Below are 27,849 nucleotides of genomic sequence, written 5' to 3'. Positions count from 1 at the left end.
TCCAACCCCCTGCTCAACGCAGGATTAGCCCTAAGCATCCTAAAGCATCCAAGAAAAGTATGTATCCAACCTTTGCTTGAAGACTGCCAGTGAGGGGGAGCTCACCACCTCCTTAGGCAGCCTATTCCACTGCTGAACTACTCTGACTGTGAAAAACTTTTTCCTGATATCTAGCCTATATCGTTGTACTTGAAGTTTAAACCCATTACTGCGTGTCCTCTCCTCTGCAGCCAGCAGAAACAGCATCCTGCCCTCCTCCAAGTGACAACCTTTCAAATACTTAAAGAGGGCTATCATGTCCCCTCTCAACCTCCTTTTCTCCAGGCTGAACATTCCCAAGTCCCTCAACCTATCTTCATAGGGCTTGGTCCCTTGGCCCCAGATCATCTTCGTCGCTCTCCTCTGTACCCTTTCAATTTTATCTACGTCCTTCTTGAAGTAATGCATCTTCCTTACATACAGGGCATTTGTACGTATGTAAAGAGGCTGGCAGAGCATGGCTTTCTACTCTGAAAAGCTGCTGTCTGCTTCTTTGCGACATAGCTAACAGCCTTATCCTATGAAGAGATTTCATTGCATTAAGTGAAACCATTTTATGCCGTGAAGTGACATCTAGGTCGTCTGCCCCTCGCTGCTGGGGAACTGTGGTGTACAGTTGTTCTGCTGTCGCTTGATGGCGTCCCATCGGAAGCTGGGGTGGAGTGCTGGTACAGCAGGCCCCATTGGTTGCCCCTCCACCAGCAGGATGGGGGGAAATAGGGTTGGATCCAGCGATGCAAAAGGAAAAGGTACTTGGCACAACTCCACTTGGAAAAGCAGCAGCCCAGCAACTGCAGCAATAAGTAGCGCTCTAATCTGAATGGGCATATGGAGCAAAGGAATGTGCCACATATGGCTCACATGATTTCATTTAATTGGGCTTTGACATTTTATCAGGCGAAATACCTCGCATCACGTCTTGCGCACGCAGGAAAGACAGTGGGGGTAGAATCACTTCCACTCGCGCAAGTGGCCAGAGCGTGCTTCTGCCTGTGCTGGGACAGGTGCAGACACAGAAGCCTTCCACAGGATCCAGCCCAAGAGTTGTTCTCAGTATGAGGGCTCATTGGGTCAGTCTTTAAGGCATGGAAGGATCTAGAGGGACGGGCACCCTATGGGTAGAGCTGCTAGAAATGAGGACCAGGTTACTGGTGCAAACATATCAGATGCTCCTTCTAGTAAAAGCAAATCAATCGGGGATGATTTCCGGTGTGCATAGTATTCACTAGCTTAGTCCTGTTCTAGGGATATTTATTTGAAAGATTTCTGTGCTGCCTTTCTACCCAAATAGGGTTCCCAAGGCAGCAAACATCAGAAGGTTAAAATATTCCTACGTTAAAACATCATTTTAAAAATATTTATGTCTATATAAAATATTTAAACTACACAATAAAGCATATAAGCACACATAATGTAATAAGGGAGGAGGGCCAATAACAGTTAGTAGGGGGGACACCAAACAAAACAAAAAAATCTTCACATTCCGGTGGAAGACCATAATAGAGGAGGGAGTTCCAAAGGATCGGTGTCACAACCAATAAGGCCCTTTTTCAGGTTGCCACCTGTCTAGTCTTAGGTAGCAGGGCCACTTGAAGCAGGGCCCCTAAAGATTACTAGAGTGGATGGTTAGAACCATATGGGAGTAGGCAGCACTTAAGATATGCTGACTCCCAAGCTGTAGAGGGCTTTAAAGCAGGGGGCATCAACCCCCGGTCTTGCCGGCAGCAAGAAGGAAGGGAAGAGGCAGGCACAGCCGCTGGCATGACGGTGACGCAAACGCGCATGTGCGCTGTTGCCGCGCATGCGTTAGCGCCCCTAGTGGTGAAAACGCACATGCGCAGTTGTTGCGCATGTGCGTTAGCGCCACCTGGTGGCAAAAACACGCATGTGCGACAACTGCGCATGCGCATTTCGCAGCACCCAGGCCGTCGGCTCTTCCCTCACTCCGGAGGCGGTCCCTGACCTGAGAAAGGTCGGGGACCGCTACTTTAAAGGTCAATACTAATATCTTGAATTAGGCCCAGCAGCCAATTGGGAGTCAGTCTTGGTGGGTCAAACTTCAGTGCTGTGGTCCCTACAACCCAATCTAGTCAGCATTCTGTACTAATGATAGCTTCTGGGCAGTCTTCAAGGGCAGCCCCACACAGAGTACACTGATGTAATCTAATCTGCATGTTACCAGGGCATGTCCCACAGTAGCCAGATGTTTCCCACCAAGCAAGGACTGCAGCTGAGTTATCTACCAAAACTCATAAAAGCAACCCCTGGCCATTGCAGCTGTTTATTCAACACCAGCACTCCAAGCTATGAATCTATTCTTTTTAGGGGGAGTGCAGCTCCATTCAGAACAGGATATAACCCAGTTCCTGAGTCAAAATCCCCACCACCACCACCACCACACCTAGCAGCTCTGTTTTGTTGGGAATGTATTTCAGTTGACTTTGTGGCCTGGCTTCCTTTGGTCTAGAACAGCGGTCCCCAACCTTGAGGACCACTTCCAGGTTGAGGACCACTTCCAGGGGTGGGGGAGATCCAGTGGCCCGGGCGCCGCAGATGTGCGGCAGCACTGCGCAAACACGCATCCGTGGAGCTTCAACGCATGCGCATTCCTGCCCACTAGCAGGGTGCAAACATGCCAGTGGGCGCAAACATGCTCGTGTGGCAGCTCCACGCAAACGTGCATGTGCAGAGCTGCTGCGCGTGCACGTTTGCATCTGCTGGGGCGCATACATGCATGTGCGGCAGCTCCACGAATGCGCATTTGCATTCGCCGCGCCTGCCTCCCCCCCCCGCAGCGAGAAGCTAGCTGGGCCGTGAGCGAAGCTTTGCTCGCGGCACGGCAAGCTTCTCGCTGCAGGGGGGGAAAGAGGCAGGTGTGGCTGCCAGCGGCCCAGTACCGAGGCCTTCGCAGCTCGGCACCAGGCCGCAGACCGGGGGTTGGGGACCACTGGTCTAGAACACTGGTTCTCAACCCTGGGGTTGTGGCCCCATCTGCTTTGTGAAAGAACTCTCCAGTGTGGGGTCACCTTGCCCCTTCTGTCGGGTCCCCAGGTTGGTTGATGCTGCGGCTGGTAGCAGGTGGTGGGCAGCGGTGGGCAGTGGCCACAAGCGGCAGCGGGCGGCAGTGGTGGGTGGCAGCAGATGACGGTAGCAGGTGCCAAGCAGCAGCACTTGCATGCACATGCTGTCTGCTGCCACCCACTGCCTGCTACTGTCGCCTGCTGCCGCCCACCGCCACTTCCGGCTGCCGTCACCTCGCCACCGCCCTGGAGAGCAGTTTGTAAGCTCTGGGGCCCAGGCGGGCGGGAGCTTGTGCACCCTTAGGGCACAGACAATGCATGGGGAGCTTGGTCATACATGCAGCCCGCTGGCTCGGCCTCTGCCTGCGGCTGCCATCACCATGGCTACGGAAGGCCCAATAGGCCTGGTCCGCCCCACCCTTCTCCCCACCTCCCAGCTTCCCCAAGGAGCGGGCAATTTGGAGGGGAAGGGACTTCCCCAGGACTTCTCTCAGCCCCCAAACGCCTGTGATTTCAGTCGAACGGATTCTGATTGTTGTGCACCTGCACATGCGCATTAATGCACGTGAACGCTCACACACACATGTGGCCCTGGGCGCACCCGCCACAGTTGGGATCACCGGGTTAGAGTGGTTGAGAACCGCTAGTTTAGAATAAAAGAAGTTTGAGAGCTTTGGGTTGTTGCATTCCCATCAACATCAAATATAAAGCCCCCTCTGCCAGGGACTCAATAGCAAGAAGCCATGACCAAAGGATATGAGGAACATGTGTGCATGATGAATGACTACACTAATATACTTCATTTGCTAATTGTCTGCCTATTCTCTGTTCCTGCAGATTTACTGGCCAGCACTTGTAGAGTGGAGGGAAGAATGTAACTGGGCAGGTAAAGACATCAATGTAAGTGAACCCAGATGGGAAATCCTCTGCTCACGCCTTGGTTTGGCAAGGGCAAAAGTGAGTGAGACACAAGGTATTATCTGATGTGATGTGAGCAGGGTGCTTTTGGAGGGAACGGACCAACCAGTTCCTTATGGAGCAGCTCAGAGAGGTTTAACTAAAATGAAACCCCAGTACTGAAAGGACTGATATTCTAGCCTGGTTCTTCCCCTGACCTTTAGCTGCAGCTGGGGATCTCAGCACCTTGCAGGAAGGAGCTCCCTTTTGCAGGAAACTCTTTTCTGTGTCCCAGTCTTGCCCAGAGCCCCCTCATGTCCCAGCCCTGTGAGGCCCCAGGAGGGCTGAGAATCATGTCACCGCGGAGGGACCGGTTGGTGCACTTAGGGATTCCTGCTTAGCAGTGACCCATCCTGACCTCCCGGGAGATAAGAGCATGGTTCCCACCACTTTTGGCAGGAGGGGAGATGAACCAGGACACATTCAGATTTGTTCCTTGATAACTGTGGAGCAGCTCAAAGAAAGGTCTCGGGCACCTTGGCTATAACTCATACAGGTTTTCTAGGGAGGAGGCAGTGCTGGGTCAAGTCTAGAAATACGAGCCTTAGGAGCTGAGGGGAGGGGAAGGCGGTTCTCCTGAAGGCTGTTTATAGGCTGCCTGCTGGTCTTTGTCTGTAATGCTACTCCAGGTCTAGGCATGGCTTTACCTTCGAGGGGAGGGCAGGCTTTGAGAAGAGAGTAACTCATCCAAGTCAGAAGAGAGACAGACGTTTGATTTGAGGACGTTTGAGGAATAGTGTTCCTTAATGGGACACAGTTCAAGTCCAGTAGCACTTTTAAGACCAGCCAAGTTTTATCCAAGATATAAGCTTTTGTGTGCACGCCCACTTCCTCAGATACATTGAATGTTTCTTAGTGGTTAGGGGAGATGGTAGAGCACCTCCTTTCAGCATCCCCAGTAAAAAGAATTGTGTAGTAGAAGATGACCTCTACACAAGACCCTGGAAAGCCATTGCTGGCCAGAATGCACAATGCTGACCTTGAGAGATCAGTTACCTGATTCAGAATCAGATGATTTTATAAGTGCTCCTTGGTTGGACTGAGATTTGGGTTCAAATTCCCATTTAGCCATAAATCCCACTGGGTACTATTGGTCCACTCTCTCTCTCAGCCTAACCCACTTTGTGAGGATAAAAGGGACCAGGGGAGAGCCATGGAAGCCACCTTGGACTCCTTGGAGGAAGGGCAGAATGAAAATGAGATAGAGATAGGTGCCTGTAATGTCCTGCTTGAATCTTCTGAAACCCAAGCCCATTTGGAACACTTCAGCCCCTCCAGCACACCATGCTTGGGCCTGATGCGAAGCCAATGTGGGCTGTTCTGTTCAGAGGCTGGCTCATCCCTTGGGTGCCCAAGGGGAAGAAAGTCCTCCCTTGGCCCAGGGCACTGCCTGTAAGCTGTTGGAGGACTGTGGCATTCTACGCATGCTCTAACGAACTGTTACTAACACTTTGACCACACCCAGAAGCCCATGAAGAAATGTGATGAAACTATGATTACTTTGGTGTCACAATTCATCATTTAATGGACAACAGCTAAGTAAGAATGAGAGCAAACCAAAACTGACCTGAGCCGCAAGGGAGGGCGGAATACAAATATAAATAATTATTAATTAAAACTGCGTCTTGTGTAGCAGAAGCAAAGGCTGGAAAATGGGGAAAATGAGGCAAGGAGCAATGAATGATTGATCTAAGATCCCTGGAGCTCTGTATGTTTCAACTGCTGTTAACTAAGCTGGGGGGGGGGTATTTGGCACCAGGAGCAGCACCAAGACAGATTCAGATTCAGAGTACCTTTATTAGCATAAAATTGCAAAGCATAAAATGAAAATTTCAAACAGTTCCAGATGTAAAATCTATCGTAAAAGATTTTCATTTAAAATTGCCACCAAGACAGGAATTGCCCAGCGCCTGATCTCCATTGTAAACCGGACCTACCCGTTCTGTTTTTTAACTAACTGCTCCGAGTAAAAGAGCATCAAGACCGTGTGACAGCACAGACATGTCCTTGGTGATTCAGTGGCAGAGCCAAGCCCGGAGTTTGGGGTTCAGTGTAGTGTTGAGGCACAGATTTTGTCTCACCAGGAGCTGATCCTGTTGGGATGAAGGTGTTGCCTCACACTGCTGAACAAAAGTTGGTTGTGAGTAGCATGGAAAGCGGCTGGCCAAAGAGCTCAGAGTGCTGGGTGGGAAAAGGCACCAGAGAGAAATTTCTCTCTGTGATGGAGACCTGTCTCCTTTTGCCCCTTCTGTCAACGGCTCCCGGTGCTTTTATCCCTCAGGGTAAGAGGGCAGGACACCAAGAGCCCCGAAGGTTGTTTGTCTTCCTGGGCTTGCTCAAGAGTGATGACAGGGAGGTGACAGGCCTCCCCGCACCCCCCCCTTTCTTCAAGACTTGCCCAGCAGTGGGAGGGAAGTTTGGCCAATGCTTTCGTCCCAATGGCTGCTCCAGAAAGGACATTGTGTTCGTGTGCGGTCATGAACGTGCTCCCCTTCCCCAGTGAATCCCAGAAGAAACCTAAGCCTATCCCCATCATTGACACGGTCACAGCCCTTCAGGTTTGGACGTACACACAAAGGGGACATCAGCTGAGGTAGTTCTGTGTCAAAAAATCAAATGCCGATTTCCTCAAGTGGAAATCGGATTTGCCTCCTCCCAGCAGCACATCCCATACTGAGTGCAAATCCTCCTGCCTCTCTACATAGGAGGCATCTGCAAAGAATGGGAGTCAGTAATGGAGACACCCATTGTTGTGCAAATGATGGGGAGGCAGAGCAATTATCATCACAGGAGCCACAATCCCCAGTGCATCTGCAGTGGCAAAAAAAGAGTGTCTGTGTGTGTGTGTGGGGGGGGGGGGTGTACGGCCTGAGCCTCAGTGAGCAGCAAATCCCTGGTAGGCTTCTGCCGCCTGTAGGGAAGGGGCATGTTGGCTTTCATGGGCCTCGGGAGGGGTGTGGGCTCTTGAAGAGCCTGGCTGCCCCTATGGGTTGAAGTTCATTTAAATTCAGTGATACAAGTTGACGTCACCGTCTAGGTTAAGCATTACCAGAGCATAAGCCACAAGATCACACTTCCAGCTCCCCATCTGAATAGGCATGTAAATCAAGAGGGAAAACCAGAGCCAAGAGTTAGGAGGCCAGAGATTTCTGGCTGTGCATTGAAATGAGGGGGAAGGAAGAACCTGGTTGCTCTGAGGCTGATGGAGGATGTGGGGGGGGGGTGGCCCTGCCGTTTCCTTAGTCCTGCATTTACGAGGGGCTGCATTCTGTGTCATAGCACAGACCCCCAACCTGTGGCTTGCTGTCATTCTCATAACCTGTCCTGTCTGATGCTGCCTGGCGCAAGAGACACAAGCGCACGGTTGGTTCTCTGCTTTGTTCTCATATTTGTGCAGCACCTCGCCAGGGCCACGCACTAGGCTATCCCTCCTTTGTCATGTCTGTGATGAATAGCTGGAGGAATCCAGGCCCAGGGGAGCTCAGCAGGAGCTCAGGGGGTCATGTCTAGCCTCTGGGAGAATTGTGGAAACAGCAACAGTGCAGGAACATCTGGCCCACGCCTGGCGCATGGATCCCTCAGTGCTGCATCTGACTCGCCTCCCCTTTCCATTGCTTTTCTTAGGTGGTAGCTTCCCTCAACCTATAGGGGTCAGACCCAGCATCTCTTGCTCCTTAAGGGAGAAAACCAGATGGCTTCTTGGGATGCTTTACTCCTGCTTCCTAAGTACAAGCACAAGACCCTGGGTAGCTGGGGCAGCCTGATCTTATCCCATCGCAGAAGCGAAACACGGCTTGACTTGGGTGGGAGACCAGCAAGAAAGTCCTGAGTTGTAATGAATAGCCAGGGGTAGCAAACCACCTTTGAACATCTCCTGCCTTGAAAGCCCGGCAGGGTCACCCTAAGCTGGCCATGACCAGACTGCACATTATGCATGCACACAAGTGCCAGGTGACATGCTGTGGGCCTATAGGCTGCAGAGATTTCCATCGGAGAGAAAAAGCAGGAAATCTGTGAGCTTGCCTCCCGTGGTTTTCTTAAAGAGTGAGCTGTGGCTGTGGAAGGGGAGCTCTGGTGCCCCAGAAGGGGGAGGGGAGGGGAGGCGCACCTTTGCTCTTCACATCACTCCCATATTTAAATCAGCCCCCTTCTCCCCCCTCTCAAGCTGCAGGAAGAGATATAATGAACTCTATGCTTCCCTCTCTGGGGGAAACAGATGCCCCTAGAGAGCGGTCTGGGGAGGGCTTAACTCTTATTTCCAGTCCTGTACATACACATGCTCAGAAGTAAATCCCTTGGGAGCCAATAGAGGTCATGCCCAGGGTATGATAAAGCCTGAATCTGGCACACAGTTTTAGTTCTCCTTGTACTTAGTAGGATCGAGCAAATTAAACTGGGCTTGGCTAAGATCAGTAGCCAATAGCGGCAGGAGGAGGTGCTGTAAAGTGCTCCAGGATTCAGCTGGTCTTCCTGGTCTCCCCCCCCCCCCCACTCCCAACACCCTCACAGTCAGGGTCTTCCTTCCCTTTGGAATCTTCTCTTCCTCTGTGCAAATTCACTTGCCAACCACCGACCAATCACACCTTGCTAATATTTTGCTTTGAAGAGGTGGCTTTCCTCCCTGCAGAGGCCGGTCTCATTCCAGGAGAGCCCCTCCCAATTGCAGACCTTTGGGGGGAAATTGCTCAATGGCAAGGAAAGATTTAAAGGTTTAAACATTTGACCCCGGGGTTCCCAGAGGAGAGAGTGGCAGCCTGCCCAAGAAAGAGAACGAGCACTGGCACCATTCCTGCTTTCAAATCCGGCAGATCCCAGGAGGTCCCTGTCTCAGCCTTGCCACTGAGCCCACGGCCGGCCTGGGCCTCTGGCCTTCTCCCCCCCCCCCGCCCCCCTCCAGGCAGCGCATTGACTGTGGGCCTCTCTCCCCCCCCTCCTGGTTGCTTTCTGGGTCCCAGCCCCCCACAGCTGTTTGCTGAGCAGTGCAATGGGTGGCCACATGTGAAGAGGCTCTCTCTTTCCAGAGTGCCGCCTTCAGCCCTCTGAAGCACTTGTTTGTCTTGGCTCCTTCTTCGGCAGGCCTGCCTTCAGCCTTTTGGAGGTCTGCCCAAGAGAGTTCAGTAGGGCTTGCAGCCTTGTTGGGGACCCCTGCCTCCTTGAGGGGCCTGGCAGTTCTGAACGGGGCCTTTCCCACCATGGCCTGGCACTCCCCCAGCCTCATATTTACTGCCCACTTATCAAGGAGGCATCACTTCTGCCTGAGTTATCCCAGACACTGGGGGGGGGGGACCCAGCCCCCTTTTAATGGCCTGGCCTGGCAGGAGTGATCTGTCAGTGGGTAATTGTGCTGAGCAGTAAGTCAAACAGATGTTTGACTCCTGACAGGTCCCGGTGGGGAGGGGCTGCAGGGGAGTGTTGTTCTGCAGGGAAAAGAAAATGACGCCGAAGGTGAACTGGGGTCTCCGTGCCCACTTGCGACTAGCACGAAATCTCTTTCCCCCCCCCCCCAATAATTCCCGGCGGTCTTGGATGCAGCACACAGCCAAATCCTCTTTTTGCACAGCCTTCCTGCCGGGAGAAGAAGGGAAAGTGCATCTAAAAAAAAGAATCTGGGCGGGGTGTAAGAGCGGGGTAGAGTGGGGTAGAATGTAACAGACAAGCATCGTACTGACAGCCCTCCAAGCCTTCACCTCCCTGTCTTACAGCTCTGCTGTCTTATAGCTCTGCTCCCAGCTTACAGTTCTCCCAGTCCTGGCCTGTAGGTTCTCATCTGTCTGTCTCTCTCAGGATGCAGCTTCCCCTGCCTTTGAATCACAAAGAACCCCTTGGACTCGCTCGGCCAGTGTTGTTTTTGCTTTGTAGGCCGAGTGCATGAACTTCATCAAGATTTTACACCTCTACAACCGCACCCACCTATATGCCTGTGGCACAGGGGCCTTCCACCCCATCTGTGGCTTTGTCGAGGTTGGGCAGCGTGTGGAGGTGAGTCTTGTGGTGAACCTAGGGAGCACTCTGGACAGTTGGGGCAGGACGAAGGCTGTCTGGCCTGTCCTTCTGAAATGTTGCTTCTCCTTCTAGGACTCTGTTTTTAAACTGGACCTCAGGAATGTAGAGGATGGCAAAGGGAAGAGCCCCTATGATCCACGTCACATGCCTGCCTCAGTGCTAGTAGGTAAGAGACAAGGCCTGGATGGTAATAATTGGGAGGTTGGGTGCCATGTCCCATTAATACCTAGTATTCTGTACACAACTAGTAGTTACCCACAGAAGTGTGCGCACACACACACATACATGAAAAATATGATTCTTCAATTGCCATTAGCAAAATTTGCAGATCTAAGCAGGATGAATTTCACCTGATATGCTCAAATATTTGTCCTGGGCAAGAACCCTAATGAAAGGGCATCTGCTGTGGGAAAGTCCATCTGCTGTGGGAACAGCTTGTGTCAGCCAGTGCTGGGCATTAAGGCTGCAGCTGCCCTGTGGCACATTCCTCCTGGCTCCAGGCACCCACTTAGCAAGGCCCCAGGAGTGGCAGCTGCTTCCCTGTCCTTGGCTGGCAGCTTGCATAGGGTCTGCTTAGAGGAGGGGTGGCCAAACTGTGGTTCTCTTGATGTCTATAAACTGCAATCCCCATGAGCCCCTCATGAATTGGAGGTGGGCCGCGAAGGACGCCTCCTCCCCCCCGGGCCCTTTACTTCATCCCCCCCCAGCCCTTTACTTCGGGTGTCATTGTCTCCCATCACTCCCAGATGGGACGATCTCGTTGCAGAGAAACAAGCTCAGGGTTCCCATTGATTTGTCATTGTCACGAGTTAAAATTTCCATGAAAATAAAATGTTCCTTATGTTCATTTTTGTGGTGTGTCTGTATCTTATTTTGAGGGGATGTTTAAACATTACCATAGCGATCAGAGAGCGTTAGGGCAGTGGTTGAGAGTAGAGGAGTAAACTACCCCCCCCCCACTGGGCCTCAGTAAAATTGTCAGGCGTTGAGTGGTCCCCGGTGATAAAAAGGTTGGGGACCACTGCAGTAGAGCATCTTGGACATGCTCCATTTTGGTTTCCGGGTAGTTGGTCTTGGTCAACTGCAAGCCAGGAGGCCTTTTAGCCCTTTATTTCTTTCCACCGCCCAGGTGAAGAGCTCTATTCCGGTGTGGCTACTGACCTGATGGGCCGTGACTTCACAATCTTCCGCAGCCTGGGGCCGAGGCCTTCCATCCGTACAGAGCAGCATGACTCCCGATGGCTCAACGGTCAGTGATGGAGAGCAGGGAAAGGAGCACCTATGGAGGGAGGGGAGAATAGGTCCACAATGCAGACGGGGCTGAGGGAACAATGGGTTCCAGGTACTCAGTCGTTTTTTAAATGGGATCTTTTTCCTAACCTCGATGGCTTGCTGGGCCTGGAAGAATGTTATTCTCAAAGTGCCAAGGAAAGCCACGTTTTCATTAGGGCTTTTGTGGGTTCCACGAGGCCTTTCTCCAGGCCTTTCACTTTGTGACTTGTGGTTGTATGCTGCCCTCTTTTGGTCAGAATCTGATCACAGCTTCCTAAACTATCACAGAATGCCCAGGGTGGTTTACCAGAACAGCACTGGAATCACTTCAAAGAGAGATTTGAAACCAATACCAGTTGAGCAAATTAGATCAGGGGCGGAGCCATCCTTGGGCAGGGAAGCCAAGGGGCAGGAGCAGACAGGGGGCTAGATGGCACGTCATTTGTGCCCAGACACTCAAAACTTCCATTCCAAAAAGCATGGCCATTTCCTTGCCCCACTATGACATTCTTCCATCTGTCTGACCCAAGAGCCAAAGTTCATTGATGTCTTCTGGATCCCGGAGAGTGAGAATCCCGATGATGACAAGATCTTCTTCTTCTTCCGAGAAACGGCCGTGGAAGGAGCCCAAGGGCTGGGCAAGCACACTTTTGCCCGCATCGGCCAGATCTGCCGGGTGAGACACATGTGCTTGTCCGGAGCTGAGGGTGGGGTGAGACACCAGATGTGGGTGAGTTCTAGCCAGATGGATGCCGGCCAGGCAGCTCAGATCAGAGGCTTCGTGCTTGGGCACAGTGGGGCACGAGCCTCCTTACAGTGGTGCATGAGAGCAACACTAGCAGATGAAAGACACAATGGCTGTTTGGCCACTAGAAGAAGAAGAAGAGGAGTTGGTTTTCATGCCCCTCTTTTCACTACCCAGAGGAGTCTCTAAGCATTTTACAATTGCCTTCCCTTCCTCTCCCCACAACAGACGCCCTGTGAGGTAGGTGGGGCTGAGAGAGCTCCAAGAGAACTGTGACTAGCCCAAGGTCACCCAGCCCCTTGCATGTGAGGGGGGGGGGAAATCAGACCTGGAGCTCCAGATTAGAGGCCAGCGCTCTTAACCACCACACCACACCGGCTTTCAAAGTCTGGATGGTCTGTTTCTCTACTGTGCTGGTGAAGCAATAGAATCCCGACTCGATATTAAGTCAGCTCCCTTGGGAGGACCCTCGTTGGGCTAGGGAAATGTGTGAGGAAAAGGAAATCCTGGCCCAGATCTTTGAGAAGCCCCCCCTTCCTTTGCAGAATGACGTGGGTGGACAGAGAAGCCTGGTGAATAAGTGGACGACGTTTCTGAAGGCCCGGCTGGTGTGCGCAGTGACAGGCGGTGACGGAAGCCACACCCATTTTGACCATCTCCGTGAGTGACCGTGACTAACGGAGGGCTGGGCTGGCCCTGATTGAAACAAGGACTCCTGAGGCGGTCTCAGTGTGTAGCTCAACGGAACGAGGGGGAAGTGAACCTGGGTGACTGTGTCCAGGGCCTGCCCTCAGTTTCTGAATTTCCTCTTTGTCTGCCTGCCGCAGCCTGGGAACCACGTTCGCTCTCTAGTGCACCAGATAGTAGCCCAAGGAAGAAAAAGTCCACGAAAGCCAGTATTGTCTTCTCAGACTGGCAGCGCCTCTCAAGGGATGCTCTTTCACATCACTCACCAGCTGACCCTCCGAACTGGAGATGCTGGGGATTGAACCTGGCATCTTCTGTGTGCAAAGTAGGGACTCCGCTGCTGAACAAGCTCCCCTTCTGGAGGGCAGTAGAACAGATGTGAGGCCAGTTGAGAACAGTGATAGGGATTGGCTTCTGTGATGTCTGGCTGCACTGTAGAGCGAGAGCCCTCCCTCATCTAGATGAGAAAGAGAGGATCACACTCAGGGTTGCGGATGGCGAGCTGCTGATTCCTGCCTTCCCTCCCACCCTTTGTTCTCCCCAGGTGATGTCTTTCTCTTGCCAACCAGGGACAAGCGCAATCCTTTGCTCTACGCTGTTTTCACAACATCCAGGTGAGTTAGCTAGTGAGTTACATGATTTCTATGCCACCCTTCCCTGAGGGCTCAGAGCAGCTTACAACATTTGTAATAAAACCAGGTAAATATTTCACATTTAAAATAATTTATACTTGCACATTTATAACTTAATTTATAATTTAGCAATAAAAAACAGTTAGTGTTTATAATTTTGGAGCTAGTCAAGTTTGCTGTTCTACTGGGGGGGGGGAGGGGGAGTCTCCAGCAAATGACTTACTTCACTTTCAGCACAGATTGCTTTTCTGACCAGGGCTGATTCTGCACATATTTTGGTTTTTCCATTGCTGAATTCAGATCCATTTGAACTCGGGTCTTCCTCTATTCCCTCCCCCCAATTGCAACAGAAAGTGTTCTGCATGTGATTAGTCAAGGTCAGAAGGGGGGGGGGGGAGCCAAGGGCAGCAGGAGCCCCTTTCTTTCTTTTCTTGAACGGGGGGGGGGGGGGAGGATTGGAGACAGCACAGGAGAGGGAATAAATCCAAGAGGCAATTCTCTGCTGAGAGAAGTTAGGGCTTCTGAAGTGCAGTAACTTTAAGACAAGCCTTGCAACTGGGAACCAGGAAGTCTTTGAACTGATGCTCTGGCCAATCAGAGAAGACTGCTTTGCTACAAGGCCCGGGGTAGGGAATTAATTTGAAAAAAGCAAAAATCTGTACACTTACTGATGCCAGGTTTTCAAATATTGAGGGTTATATCCACTTCTGGATATCGTGAGGAAAAGGCAGGGTCACTCCAAATTAATCATGCATGTTGCAGAGGGAAAATTTAAAGCACCCAAAATCAAAATGCAAATTGAATTCAGTATTGACGGGAGGGATTCATTCGAACTGGGACTGGGTAAAAATCCCCTTGCAGACTACGCCCAGGCTAACTGAGGATAGGGCTGAGCTTCTGGTAAACAATACATGGGATGGAGTGGGATGGGAAATGCACCTAGTTTCCACTCTTACATCCTGCCGATTTCTTTCTTTCTGTAGCTCTTTCCCCTAATGCCTGTTTGTTGTTCTCCTCCCACAGCACTGTGTTCAAAGGCTCTGCTGTTTGTGTTTATCACATGAATGACATACGCAGAGCTTTCCTGGGACCTTTTGCTCACAAGGAGGGGCCCAACTATCAGTGGGTGTCGTACCAGGGCCGGGTCCCTTATCCGCGTCCAGGAATGGTAGGTACCTTGCACTTGGGAGAATAAAGCAAGCTCTGTGACTTGTTGTGATATGAGCACCCATAAAACAAGGTGAGAGCTAGCATGGTGGTGAAGAGCAGCGGACTCCAGTCTGGAGAAGTGAATTTGATTCCCCAGTCCTCTGCCAAATGCTGTCAGCTAGGTGACCTTGGACCAGTCACAGTTCTCTGAGAGCTGTTTTCACAGAGCAGTTCTCTTAGAGCTCTCTTAGCCTCACCTACCTCACAGGGTATATGTTCCAGTGAGAAGAAAAGAAAGGCATTTGTAAGCCACTCTATGACTCCTTTGGGCAGTTAGAAATGAGGTATAAAAAACAGCTCTTCTGTTCTTCTTTGAGAGCTTATGGCTACAGCAGTAAACAAGAGGGAATGAGAAAAGAGATAACATGTCTAGGAAAGAAGAGGATTTCTCCATCTGTTCTGTAGGATTATTATGAGAGCCAGTTTCGTATAGTAGTTAGAAGTGTGGACTTCTAATCTGGCATGCTAGGTTCGATTCTGCACTCCCCCACATGCAGCCAGCTGGGTGACCTTGGGCTCGCCAGGGCACTGATAAAGCTGTTCTGACCGAGCGGTAATATCAAGGCTCTCTCAGCCTCACCCATCTCACAGGGCGTCTGTTGTGGGGAGAGGAAAGGGAAGGTGACTATAATCCGCTTTGAGCCTCCTTCGGGTAGGGAAAAGCGGCATATAAGAACCAACCTTCTTATGAGACTGCAGGACTGAAATAAGCAGAGGTACTCCAGGTCAAAACAGATTGGCTTAAGTACAGCTGCATGGAAGAAGAGGTGTTTTTTTGGACTCTGCTTTTCACTACTCAAAGGGGTCTCAAAGTGGCTTTCAATTGCCTGCCCTTTCTCTGCCCACAAGAAACCCCCTGTGAGGTGCATGAGACTGAGAGGGCCCCGAAAGACCTGACTGGCCCAGGGTCACCCAGCAGGCTGCCTGTGGAAGAGGGGGGGAATCAAACCCCAAAAGAGGCTGCCACTCTTAACCACTACACCAAGCTAGCACGATGGGGACTAATGCTCAAAGGGTGGGGTGGGAGAGCCCTGTGGGATGCATGGAAGGGCAGGGCAAGGAGTTCCTAGGGCATAGGGCTGCCAAGTGTTTTTCCACACCACAGCATCTCCTGTTCTTCCTCCTGCCTCTCACAGTGTCCCAGCAAGACCTTTGGCACTTTTAGTTCTACGAAAGATTTCCCTGATGATGTGATTCAGTTTGCCCGCAACCACCCGCTGATGTACAACCCAGTGCTGCCGCACGGCCAGCGTCCCATCTTCCTGCAGACCAACGTGGACTATACCTTTACCCACATCGCGGTGGACCGCGTAGCTGCAGCCGATGGCCACTACGATGTGCTCTTCATTGGCACAGGTGTGTTTGCATTCCTTCCCTTCTGAGGGAAGAACAGGCCCATCCTGCCTGGCTCACACCTGCACCAGGAAGCGGCGTGCAATGAGGTTCTGAGTTCAAGGGCCAAGCCAATGCCCAAGCTGCAGCTCATCCTTCTTAGAGCACCCCTGAGACCCTCAGGTAGGCTGCTCTTCTGACGAGCAAGCAAAGCCCACGTCTGACAGGCTTAGCTTCCACATTGGAGTGAACGCAATGCATGCTGCGAGCCATAGTAGGCTTCTCAGGCATGCTCTATTGGCCGACCAAGCCGCTGCTGGTTCTCTCCATGGCCATGGACTTCTCTGCAGCCTCCAGTGGCCATCTGCACTTAACCTAGTCATGGTGTTTCCTTATGATGGTGTGCAGCATCATAAGAAAGGGCATCGCATGGGATTGAGTGAAGGTGGTCACTGGAAGGAACAGAGAACTGTAGAATTTGGGAGAGGCTTGGTGGGCCAGTGAAGGATGCTCAGCTTTGCACCAGGGGAAGTGGCCATCAATCGTCTTCCCATTGCCATGGACAGGTGACATCCTGTTCAAAGACTGTTCCGGTATAAGATCGTGAGAGCCCTTTAACATGGTCTTCGGAACTGAAGCAGGGATTGGAGGGCTCAGAGGCAAAGCCATGCTAAAGAGAACTTTACATGGTCCTTTTGGACAGCCTCACCCTTTTGTACGACCTGGAGAATTAGGCCTTGGAATCTCGGTGGGTCTCTCTGGTTGTGAGAAGAGCACACGGGTGGATAATAATTCCGGTATCGCCTTCAGAACATGTTTTTTTGTGTTACATTTTTCCAACTTCTCCCTTTCTGGCAGACATTGGTACAGTCCTGAAGGTGGTCTCTGTGCCCAAGGAGAGCTGGGAGAATATGGAAGAGTTGCTATTGGAAGAGCTACAGGTGTTTAAGGTGAGAGTCATAAAAGGTGCTTTGACCTATGCACAATGCAGCTACTCTGGGGGATGACTGTAATGGGTAAAGGTGCAGCCATGCCTCGATGTGGGGCTTAGCAATTCCAGCAGTTCTTTACCTCTTTGTCCTGGGAAAGTGCTTGAGACCTTGGAGCAGAACTTGAGGTACTGTCTACCTTTGATCTGCGCAGTCACATATCATTTCCTGTTGCTTCCTTTTGGCAGGACTCCTCTCCAGTTTCCAGTATGCAGATCTCCTCCAAGCGGGTATGTGGTATGATGGGAATGGGATGAAGAGGCAAATGTCAGTGAGGGTTCTTGCAGACAGCTGGAAAGGGAGATATATCTGGTATCTTCTGTTTTTAATCCGCACAACTGTGACGATGCTAGGGCTGCTCCAGCTCTTTCTGAACATCCTAATTCATCTCGCTGCTCCTGCATTGCTTGAGCAGCAAAAGTACAGACTGCCCCCGTGAAGGATCCCTGAGTGACTCCAGCAGAACTTAGTTCTTTGCCAATGTCCAGCCTCTTTCCTGTCTGTCCACACCCTCAGATCTCTGTAGCCCCTTCTCCCCCCCCCCACACTGAAAAGTTGTCCACCCCACCTGTGAAGTTTCCATGGCTCACCGCTGGATCTTTCATTTAAGATTTGAGCTTTACTGATTTATATTGATTCACCTGTCAAGAGACCTGTTCAGTACAGGGGTGTCTAAAAGCCTCAGCGAGGGTGAATGAAGGTGACTAAATGAATGAAGCAGCCTATGCTGAGCGTCAGAAAGTTGGACTTTTCTGGAGAGGTGCTTCTGCTGTAAAAACATGTGTGGGATGACTAAAAACAAAGATGCCACCTCTGTTCTTTCTGTTAGTCGAGGCCATGAAGACCAGGACGGCTCCATAGTCTGGCTATCAGTTTCTGTGCAGGTGAAAGGGCTCAGCTGCTTGGAGGTTCTGGAAACAAACTCATCACATCTATGAGTCACATCACATCTATTTATTTAAACACTGAGCACAGAGAGCTCCAGCTTGGGTTGGAATCACAGCATGGGTGTGCGTTGTGTGTGTGTGTTAAGCCTCCCTTTCTGTGTATTGTCGAAGGCTTTCACGGTTGGAAATACTCCTCCCAGACACAAGAAAATTGCTTCTGAGTTCCAGTACAGGAATGTGATGTGTTACACACACACACACCCACACCCACGAGAGAGAAGTAAATAAAATGCCCAGGGACTGTTTGCACACTCCACACTGTGGCATCTTACCGTGCCCTACTACCTCTGAGGATGCCAGCCACAGCTACTGGAGATATGGCAGGGTCTAAAACTGTCAGACTGCAGACACACAGCCTGGAATACCCACAATAGCCAGTTCCCCTTCTAGCTAGTTTCCTGATCTGATCCTTGTCCCCACGGGATGAACATACAGGCACTCCTTCATGGGATTTCCAGTATCCTATGAAGCGAGCGCCATTATGATTATCTAACAGCTAAGTGTACAAAAACAACAATCCTTCACTGCAGGCCTTTTAAAAAGAGAGTGAAACGTGCTGGCCCTGTGCCTGAGAACCTTGTTTCAAGCCTTTGGCAAGCCAGGAAAAACAGGGAGCAGGTAGCACTTATCAGGCTGTGTGGCTTTGTCTCCTGACAGCAACAGCTCTATGTGGGATCCAGGACCTCCATTTCCCAGCTGCCCTTGCACCGCTGTGGCATCTACGGCAAAGCCTGTGCTGAATGCTGCCTGGCCAGGGACCCCTACTGTGCGTGGGACGGCAACAGCTGCACTCGCTATATGCATAACACCAAAAGGTAGGTCCGACAGGCCGTAATGCCCAGGAGTGGCCACCTCTTGGTGGCAGGAACAGTGGAGGGGGCAGAAAGGGGAAAAGTCTGCTTGTTTTCCGTCTTGGAACCATTCATTCTTTTGCCACAATTCCTTTTTAGTCTGTTTGGCCGATTTTTCTATTTTTAACCATTGCCTCTTGGCAGTTAGCATTGTGCTGCACCCAAAAGGAAAACTAGAGGGACACAGACCCTGGATGCTGACTACATCCCTTAATTTAGTTTTGGGAGATGTGAAAACTGATTGGCATGCCAGTGTCCATTCCCTTCTGCTGAAGAGTATTGTGCTGTATTTCTCGCAGGACAAAATGTTGCTAGAATAGTTGAGGGAGCTTGGTTTAGCCTGGAAAGAAGACAACGAAGAGGTGATGTGATAACCATCTTCAAGTACTTGAAAGGTTGTCATATAGAGCAGTGGTCCCCAACCTTTTTATCACTGGGGACCACTCAACGCCTGACAATTTTACTGAGGCCCGGTGGGGGGGGGGGGAGTTTACTCCTCTACTCTCAACCACTGCCCTAATGCTCTCTGATCGCTATGGTAATGTTTAAACATCCCTTCAAAATAAGATACAGACACGCCACAACAATGAACATAAGGAACGTTTTATTTTCATGGAAATTTTAACTCATAACAATGACAAATCAATGGGAACCCTGAGCTTGTTTATCTGCAACGAGATAGTCCCATCTGGGAGTGATGGGAGACAATGACACCCGAAGTGTGTTGTAAAGGGCCGGGGGGATGAAGTAAAGGGCCGGGGGGGGGGGGGAGAGAAGGCGTCCTTCGGGGCCCACCTCCAATTAGTCAAAGGACCTCATGTGGTCCGCAGCCCACAGATTGGGGATCGCTAATATAGAGCAGTGGTCCCCAACCTTTTTTATACCGGGGACGTGGGGGGAGGAGAGGGAGGCCCGGGGGATGGGGGGGAGGGAGGCACACCATGCCTCCCTCCCCTCCCATGACGTGGCACTCCCTCTCACCATGGCACAGCACTCAAGCCTAGCTGCGCTGCCGGGGGGGAGGCATGGGCGCAGGTGTGGCAGCTCTGCACCTGCGGGTTTGCACCCGCACCTCCCCCCGCAGCACAGCTAGGGTTTTGCACCATGCCGCAGGGGAAGGGAGCACTGTGCCGTGGGGGGAGGCACGCCCGCACCTCCCTCCTTGCCTGGTATCGAGGGCTCTATGGCCCAGTACCGGGTCGCAGCCCGGGGGTTAGGGAACATGGATATAGAGGATAGAGGAGAATTGTTTTCTGTTTCCCCAGAGGCTCGGACCAGAACCAATGGGTTGAAATTAATTCATAAGAATTTTCAGCTAAACATGCAGAAGTTCCGGACGGTTAGAGTGTTTCCTCAGTGGAACAGGCTTCCTCAGGAGGTGGTGGGTTCTCCTTCTTTGGAAGTTTTTAAGCAGGGGCTAGATAGTCAGCTGACAGAAATGCTGATTTTATGAACTTAGGCAGATTGCGAGTGGGTGGGCAGTCAGGGATGTGCCAGTGTGGATGTGCCAGTCTTTTGTCGCCCTTCCTTGCATCCCCAGGGAACTGCTGATCGTCACTGTGGGATGGTAGGTGAATTCCCTCCAGGCCAGGCTGGATTCTGGAGATTTTGGGGGGGGGATCATTTGGGGGTCATTGTGGGTAGACAGGCATTTGTGAGTTCCTGCATTGTGCAGGGGATTGGACTTGATGACCCTGGCATTCCTTTCCAACACTGTGATTCTACATGTACAGCTTGACCACCAAGGCCCTGCAAATGGATCCCAATCCCAACCTCAGTTATGCCCCTGCTACAGTAGACCTCTGGCTCTGTGTGTCCAAGAGGTGTCTCAGCCTTCTGCTGCTGGGGCCTCCAGGACACCTCAGGGCACAATGACTAGTTGCTTCGCACCCCTCTTATATGTGATGCTGAGAAATCTTTCTGCTCTGTTCCCCCCACCACCACCATCACCACCGGCAGGCGGTTTCGGCGCCAGGATGTGAGGAATGGGGACCCCAATACTCTGTGTTCCGGAGGTGAGAGCGCTCAAATCTTCACACGTTGCATCATTTGTACCCATTCAATATGTCCACCGCTGTCTTTGAGCAGCACGCTTGTTGCACTTGGTTGAAGTAGTGCTCTGTAGAGCCGACAGTGTTGCTCCTATGCACCTTCCATGAATACAGGACTCCTTGTAGGCAAGGCCTGTGTTATTTAATGGAGCTGAGTTCCAAAAAAGCATCGTTGGGATTGCAGACTCACATAAATTCTTTCTCACAAATGAAATATGAGATTTTATGGCAGAAGCAGACAGGGTTGACTGAATGTGTTTCCTATTACAGAGACAGAGAGGGAAGCAGGGAGACAAGGGAGGGGGAGAATTCGGCTAAGCCACTGAACAGAGTCTAAGCCCACTGAGGGGGAACCATATTCTGCCCCTGTGGTCTTGGAGAAATGCCTTCCCTTAATCCTCTTCCCAAATTCTGGGGATACAGCAGTGCTAAACATATATCGGTGTACTCTGGAGGAATTTAACCTTAGAAACCAGACACTGTGCCTCGGGTGGCAAGGGAACTCTGTGTTTCCTTTTGGATAGAGATTTAAGCTAGACTCATTTGGCCACTCCTTCATGTCCAGCTTCACCTTTGGCCTGGGCCATGGGTGCATGCCCATCCCCCACCTGCCTGCTTTTCCTCACTTGCACATGTTAAGTGTTAAAGTTAAAGGTATCCCCTGTGCAAGCACCAGATCATGTCTGACCCTTGGGGTGACGCCCTCCAGCGTTTTCATGGCAGACTCAATACGGGGTGGTTTGCCAGTGCCTTCCCCAGTCATTACTGTTTCACCCCCCAGCAAGCTGGGTTGTTGATCACATCCAAATGCCACACGTTGTGTTATCTGTGTGCAGATCCCCAGCGAAGTCGTGTGCCTGAAAAGAAGGTTTACGGCGTGGAAGGCAGCAGTGTCTTCCTGGAGTGCCTCCCTAAGTCGCTGAAGGCCCAGATCTTATGGACATACCAGAAAACCAGCAGTGCCACCCAGAAGGAGGTAGGAGCCTTCCAGCTGTGCACATGCAGAGTAGGTGAAAAATCACCTGATTCTCCCTGAAGCCCTGTCACCCGTCCTTTGGGAGGGAGGTGCTTTTCACACATCCGACCTTTATTGGCATTATACAAAAAAGCCCAATCGACATAAAACTGATAAAATTCCAATTGTAACCTTAACAGTGCCTCTGGCGAGTGAACTGAACACTCTGAAGGAAACTAGCTGTATTCTCAAGTCTCTCAGACACCTTATCAACAAGACTGGAATTTAATTAAATCAGAGGTAGTATTAGTATTCTTGGATGAAAAACTCTCCATGTAAACTTTACGTTGAGGCACGGTGACACCTCATGTGGGCTAGGGCAGTGGTCCCCAACCTCTGGTCTGGGGACCGGTACCAGTCCGTGGATCAGTCGGTACCGGGCTCCTCCTCGTCCTCCTCGCCAACTGCTGCCTCAGGGGCTGCCCTGCTACTCTGCCGCTGGCTCACCTTTGGTGCTCTTCAGTGGCTGCCATGGCTGGAGCTCCCCCTCGGCATGCCACTGCGCAGCTGCTGCTGGCAGCGCCCCCCAGTGGGCAGCGGGAAGTCAGGGGTGCTGGCAGGAAAGCAAGTGGAGCAGGGGCTCAGGCAGCGGCGACGTCCCTCGGCAAAAAACTAACCCCACCGGGTCTCAGTAAAATTGTCAAGTGTTGACTGGTCCCCAGTGATAAAAAGGTTGGGGACCACTGGGCTAGGGACTCACTGGCACTGACTCCGCAAGGACCTAATCTATCTTCAGACGGTATCCCTCAAAATCTAACTTCCAGGATGACAAATGGCATTACAATAAAAATTTGCCTGTGAAATAACTCAACGCAGATTTGGGTTAGTTAAGATGCTGATGTATGGGGCCATGTGACCCAGATTAGGGAGGATACCGAAGGTTAAGGGAGAGCATGTTTTATAAGTATCAATAATTAATTTTTGGTAATCAAGCTCCAACTGCCTTTTCAGTTTTCCGTCTCTCAAATACCTCCCCGCTTCCATTCTAGCCAGTGCTGTACATGCCAATACATTGTGCAAGATGCACCAGCGTCCATCCCCTTTTGCATTTCCTTCCTGAGACTCTTTGTCCTCCCTGAATCCCTTTGTTGACAGCCTGGTCTCCAAGCAAGCACTGAGAAGTGCTGCTGATGGGACTGTCCCACTCCAGATTCCTCAGCCATGGTGCTTGCCTGCCCCATCTCAACCTTCCAGCCATCCTCACATCCTTGCTTTTGTTCTCCTGTCCCTCCATGTTACCTTTGTAGGTAGTGCTGGATGATCGAGTCATGAAGATGGAGCGGGGGATTTTGTTGCGCAGTGTGCAGCGCAAAGATGCTGGCCTCTACCACTGCCATGCCACAGAACACGGCTTCACACAGAGCCTGCTGCACCTTCAGCTGGAAGTGATCCACGCCCAGCAGGCAGAGTCTCTCTCCTTCTCCTGGGAAGAGGAACCCACGCAGCCCTTCCATCGCAAGCTCTGGTACCAGGATTTCCTGCAGTTGGTGGATCACCCCAACCTCAGCACCATGGACCAGGTGTGTGAGCAGCTGTGGAGCCACAAGAGCCACCAGCCCAAGAAGAAGCCACCGCTACCCCCTCCCCTGAGTGTCAAGGCCAAGAATCAAAAGTGGAAGCACCTGGGGGAAAAGCGGAAAGCCCGCAGTCGGAGAATGCATGAAGTGCCCCGTGCAGAGCGAGGACCCAGGAGCACTGACATCTGGTGACCTACGAAAGACGCCCATGGGACAATCTCTATTCTGGCAGGGGGCCAGGGGAGCAGGGTGGGAGTGTGGGACTAGTGGAGGCGGAGAGAGCAGAATCATCCCTAGCTTCTGTGGCTGGCTGAAGAGGGCTCCCTTCCACAATGGCCTGATACTTCCGGCTGCTGCTTGTGTAGTTTGTAGAGGAAGTGTTGTTGTCGTAGCTATTTTAGCTTCCATATTTTTTAGAACCAAGTGCACAACAACCTGACAGAAGTGGGGAATTCTGCACCCCTTGGCCACTTCCATAATGCACAACCAAAGATGGAGGATGCCAATCTCCAAATGAACTGAGAAGCAGGAAGCAAAGCTGGCTAAAATTAATCGGCAACCCCCCTGCCTAGGACGCTTTCTCAATATGCAGGGTGTTAGCTCTCTTCTTCCCCTAGCCAAACCTTCCCCAACAGGTGTGCATAAGTGTAGCAATGTGCTCTTCATTGCCAGAGACATAACAGAACAACCACTGATGTATTTATTAACAGACTATTTACCAATGAATGTAAACTATCCACCACTAGGTGGCCCAACAGGATTTAGCCTCTGACAGGAGGGGGCAGGGCTACTGTGGCCCAAAGGACCATGGGTACATGTCTCACTGACTGTGGCGATGATAACAGAGGAAATAGAGGAGGGATTGTGGCCTATTGCATCTGGCCATTGCATTAGTGTTCATCAGCCTCTCAGGTGAAAAGCCAAGATGGGGAATTTTCCTGTAGGGGGAAATCTTCCATTTGTGGGAGACCAATGGGTACTGGGGATGGATCACAGATAGGGCTGAGGCTCTGGCCTATTCATGTCTGTAGGCTCTCATTTAGTTGTGTAGCAGTTGAGCAGTCCCTCCTCGGAACCAAGCAGTTAACACAAAGAACCTGAACAAGACAAAGTAACAATTCCTGATGAAAAAGACTATTTCACAGTTCCTTTTTGTTTTTTTCTATTATCCTATCGTCTACCAGAACAACATTTGGATACACACTAGTCATTTTCACTAGCGCTTTTCCAAACACTTGTCTTCACTTGTATACAGTAGAGACACATACAATTCAGATAGTTTAGTTACATATATCCACTGATCCCTCGGGGGACCAAGCCTTTGTGGTGGCTACCCGTTTTGATGCATAAGGTCCTGGGGCCTTGGTACGCAGAGGGTGACTGAGTTTTGGTGGTACGAAAACAATCTGTTCTTGGGCCAGCAGCCAAAGACCACCTGTTGTAAAGGTTGAAAATCCTGGGGGCCTCCCCAGAAAAAGTCACAGAGTCTCAGCTCATTTTGCATCCTCCATTTTAGGAACTCTTGGTGAAGAGCCAAGTATGATGCAGCCATGTCCATGGGGCTTGCCATTTCTCAGGCATTTCAGGACACTTGAGTTCTCAGGCCTGCTTTTTAATTTTGAAGAGGAGCTCCAGAACCAAACATAGACTTGAACGGTAGCAGCAGTATGTTCTTATACCAGACTGGGGCATGGGGTGGAAGGCTCTGGCCGACCCAGTTTCATGATTCAAGGCGTGAGCAGTTCCACGAGGCATGAGAGGGCATGGGCAGTACTCACCAATGAGGAGCTGATGAGATTGGAGCCCTGAGTGCTAATGCAACAAATGGCTAGTTCTTTGCTTTATGTAAAAGAGAAGTCACAGGAAGGCAAGTCCTGCATCCTGTCTCCCTCTGGACTCCATTATACACACGTGACATTCTTGGGAATTACCTTACACTTAAAAGGCCGTAAACTAGGGGCACCAAATATGGTACCCATGGGCTCCGACCAACATCTTCCTGGGTACTCGCCAAGTGTTTTAAGAAAGTGGGTGGGGCCAGGTGGCCTCTTGCCTGCCCTGGGTTTCTGATTGGCCACTGAAGATCTGACTGTGTATGCAGATTAAATTAACATTGTTGTAGTGGCAGCTGTCACCATAGTTCTTGTCTTATTCTCTCACCCCTCTTTTCTAGTGTATTTTAAAATTACTTCTCTTCTCCCCTGCACTTGAGCTTCCCTGCCCATATGGTTACCAGTTTGGGGTTAGGAAATACCTGGAGATTTTTGGGGTGGAGACTGAGGAGGGTGGAGTTTGGGGAGGGGATACAGTGTCATTGAGTCCACCTTCAAAAGTGGCTGTTTTCTTCAGGTGAACTGATCTCTGTTGCACGAAGATCATTTGGAATTTCAGGAGTTCTTGAGCTCCCACCTGGAGGTTGGCAACCGTATGTGCCCAGTACTCTGTCAGAATTTAAAAGGTGTCCACAGGCTCAACACGGTTGGGAACCCACTTTAAACTGCCCTGAGTGATCTATAAAGCTATGTGGCAGGGTATAGACTGCCAAAATAAATACATAGAACACATGATTTCAGAATCAATAGTCTATTCATGGCTACCAGTCAGAGTAGTTAAAAGAAACCTCCATGCTAACCACTGGTTGCCAAAAGCTAAGCCACAAAGAATCGGCAATTTTCCTCAATTGAGAACTCATCACATGGTAAAACTATTCCTGGACTCTGCACTTAAACAGCTTTAGGACTGCACCTGTGTAAAAACTCCCACCACCTTATAAAGCTTTTATAAGCTTCAAAAATACAGAATTAATAAAATGCCCACCCACATGTTTATGACATAACAGTAGCATGTAAATAAGTAACAAAAGCCTAGTAGCAGGGGAAAGGGGAAACTATTTTCAGGATCTAAGCCATATTTTAAAAGGCCATTTGTTCAACTCTTCTGAAAAGACAGAAAATGTGACTTTTTCAGGGGAAAACATTTTACCTCTCAGGCCCCTGAAAAGGCCTGGTGGTACAGGCAGGCCAATGTGGCCTTCCTGAACAATGGAGCCTGAAGCCAAGCCTCATTTGCTCACCTCAGGGATTTAATATTGTAGCACAGTGGTCCCCAACCCCCGGTCCGGGGACCGGCACCAATCCATGGATCAGTCAGTACCGGGCTACGGCTCCTCCTCATCCTCCTCCCTGGCTGCTGCCTTGGGGGCTGCCCTGCCACTCTGCCGCTGGCTCACCTTTGGTGCTCTCCTGCGGCTGCCATGGCTGGGGCTCCCCCTCGGCGTGGCACTGTGCAGCTGCTGCTGGCAGTGCCCCCAGCGGATGACGGGAAGTCAGGGGCGCAATGGGAAAGCAAGTGGAGCAGAGGCTCATGCGGCAGCGACGTCCCTTGGCATAAGACTACCCCCTCCCGCGACTCAGTAAAATTGTCAAGCGTTGACCGGTCCCCAGTGATAAAAAGGTTGGGGACCACTGTAACATAGCAGACACTCTCTGACATTCCCTAGGCCTTAATCCAAATAAATATAAATAATTAAGCCAGGGTTTCATGAAACCCTGGGATTTCCTGACAGTTGGAAGGGTTTCCTGAATGGATGGGAGTTAATTTATTTCTATCTATTTTTAAAATTTGTTAAACATTTATCAGATTATATGACTATATGTGCTCATGTCAGTCTGGTAGCCCCTCCAAAAATGGCCAATGATAGGCCTGAGGGAGGTGGGAAAGGGAGGGGCCCTGGATGGGTGTGACCACAGCTATGCTTCCCCACCATATTCTGCATGATTGTGCCACTTGTAGGGTTTCTCGAAGCCTGAAGAATGTTTTAGGTGATTCTCAATGGTAAAAAAGTTGAAAAGGGCTGCCTTAAGCATTAAAGGCTTTAAAAGGCTAAAACTTGGGGGGGGGGGCTGCCCTAGAAAAAGATGCCAGCATAAATATCCCACTATCTAGGAAATGGGATCCTTCTGTCTTTGCCAAAGTCTTGCAGAAACACCATGCACCAGTTTTAGTTTCCAAAATTTTAGTTTCCAAAATTTTCTAGTTGTGCAAGGCAAGGGGGTTTATTTTCTGTGTCTAAAAGCCATTTTTTCTCATGAGGAAGCACTCAGTCATACAGTTCTCCTCCTGCAGCCAGAAAGGGCAAGCCCAAGCACAGTTTAACAATACAACAGTTTCCTTTAAGAAAACCTCCCAGGCATCTAAATGGCTACTGCTGAAAATCAAGAATACTTGTCTAACCCAGCAAGGCAGAACTTAATTTCTTGTATGTAACATTGGGGGAAAACTCCCCAAACAATGTATTTACTATTATCCCTTAATTTATGGAGAAGGATTATAATTCACCAATATTAAGTACTTACTTCAGAATGTGAAGCCCAAGCTTGAGCCTCATTTTCAACAGCTGAGTGGCTACAGAGAATTTCATCCTTACCCATCCATTGTTCCTCTTAATATTTGTGAAACAGCCTAGGGGGGTGGAACGTGTCTGGGGTGTCTGACTTGGAATAGGGCCAATCAGGGTGCAGCTAACAAAACTGGCCGCATCCTGATTGGCCCTGCCCCTACAGCTCCCGCCCTCCTTCCCTGGA

General features: G+C 50.7%; 1 protein-coding gene across 2 annotated transcripts in view; it reads left to right on the top strand.

Moving 5' to 3' along the window:
• Positions 1-25,387, top strand: part of SEMA3B (semaphorin 3B) — a 52,737-nt gene extending 27,350 nt beyond the window's left edge. The window contains exons 4-18 of one of the 2 annotated variants that reach the window (XM_077326013.1): positions 3,897-3,959; positions 9,876-9,995; positions 10,092-10,185; positions 11,149-11,268; positions 11,822-11,967; positions 12,582-12,696; positions 13,268-13,337; positions 14,379-14,523; positions 15,701-15,920; positions 16,755-16,846; positions 17,074-17,115; positions 18,490-18,647; positions 20,643-20,698; positions 21,571-21,744; positions 23,001-25,387. In XM_077326013.1, coding sequence (XP_077182128.1) covers positions 3,897-3,959; positions 9,876-9,995; positions 10,092-10,185; positions 11,149-11,268; positions 11,822-11,967; positions 12,582-12,696; positions 13,268-13,337; positions 14,379-14,523; positions 15,701-15,920; positions 16,755-16,846; positions 17,074-17,115; positions 18,490-18,647; positions 20,643-20,698; positions 21,571-21,744; positions 23,001-23,458 — 2,073 coding nt within the window. In that variant the 3' untranslated portion in view covers positions 23,459-25,387. Of the gene's footprint in view, positions 1-3,896; positions 3,960-9,875; positions 9,996-10,091; positions 10,186-11,148; positions 11,269-11,821; positions 11,968-12,581; positions 12,697-13,267; positions 13,338-14,378; positions 14,524-15,700; positions 15,921-16,754; positions 16,847-17,073; positions 17,116-18,489; positions 18,648-20,642; positions 20,699-21,570; positions 21,745-22,996 lie in introns of both variants that reach the window. The other variant, XM_077326014.1, reaches the window with a different exon arrangement.
• Positions 25,388-27,849: the final 2,462 nt, after the last annotated feature.

This window comes from Paroedura picta, chromosome 3, assembly GCF_049243985.1.
Source record: "Paroedura picta isolate Pp20150507F chromosome 3, Ppicta_v3.0, whole genome shotgun sequence".
NCBI classification, from domain to species: domain Eukaryota; kingdom Metazoa; phylum Chordata; class Lepidosauria; order Squamata; family Gekkonidae; genus Paroedura; species Paroedura picta.
Note: the sequence above shows the minus strand (reverse complement) of the source record. Positions and strands in the feature narration are given on the sequence as shown.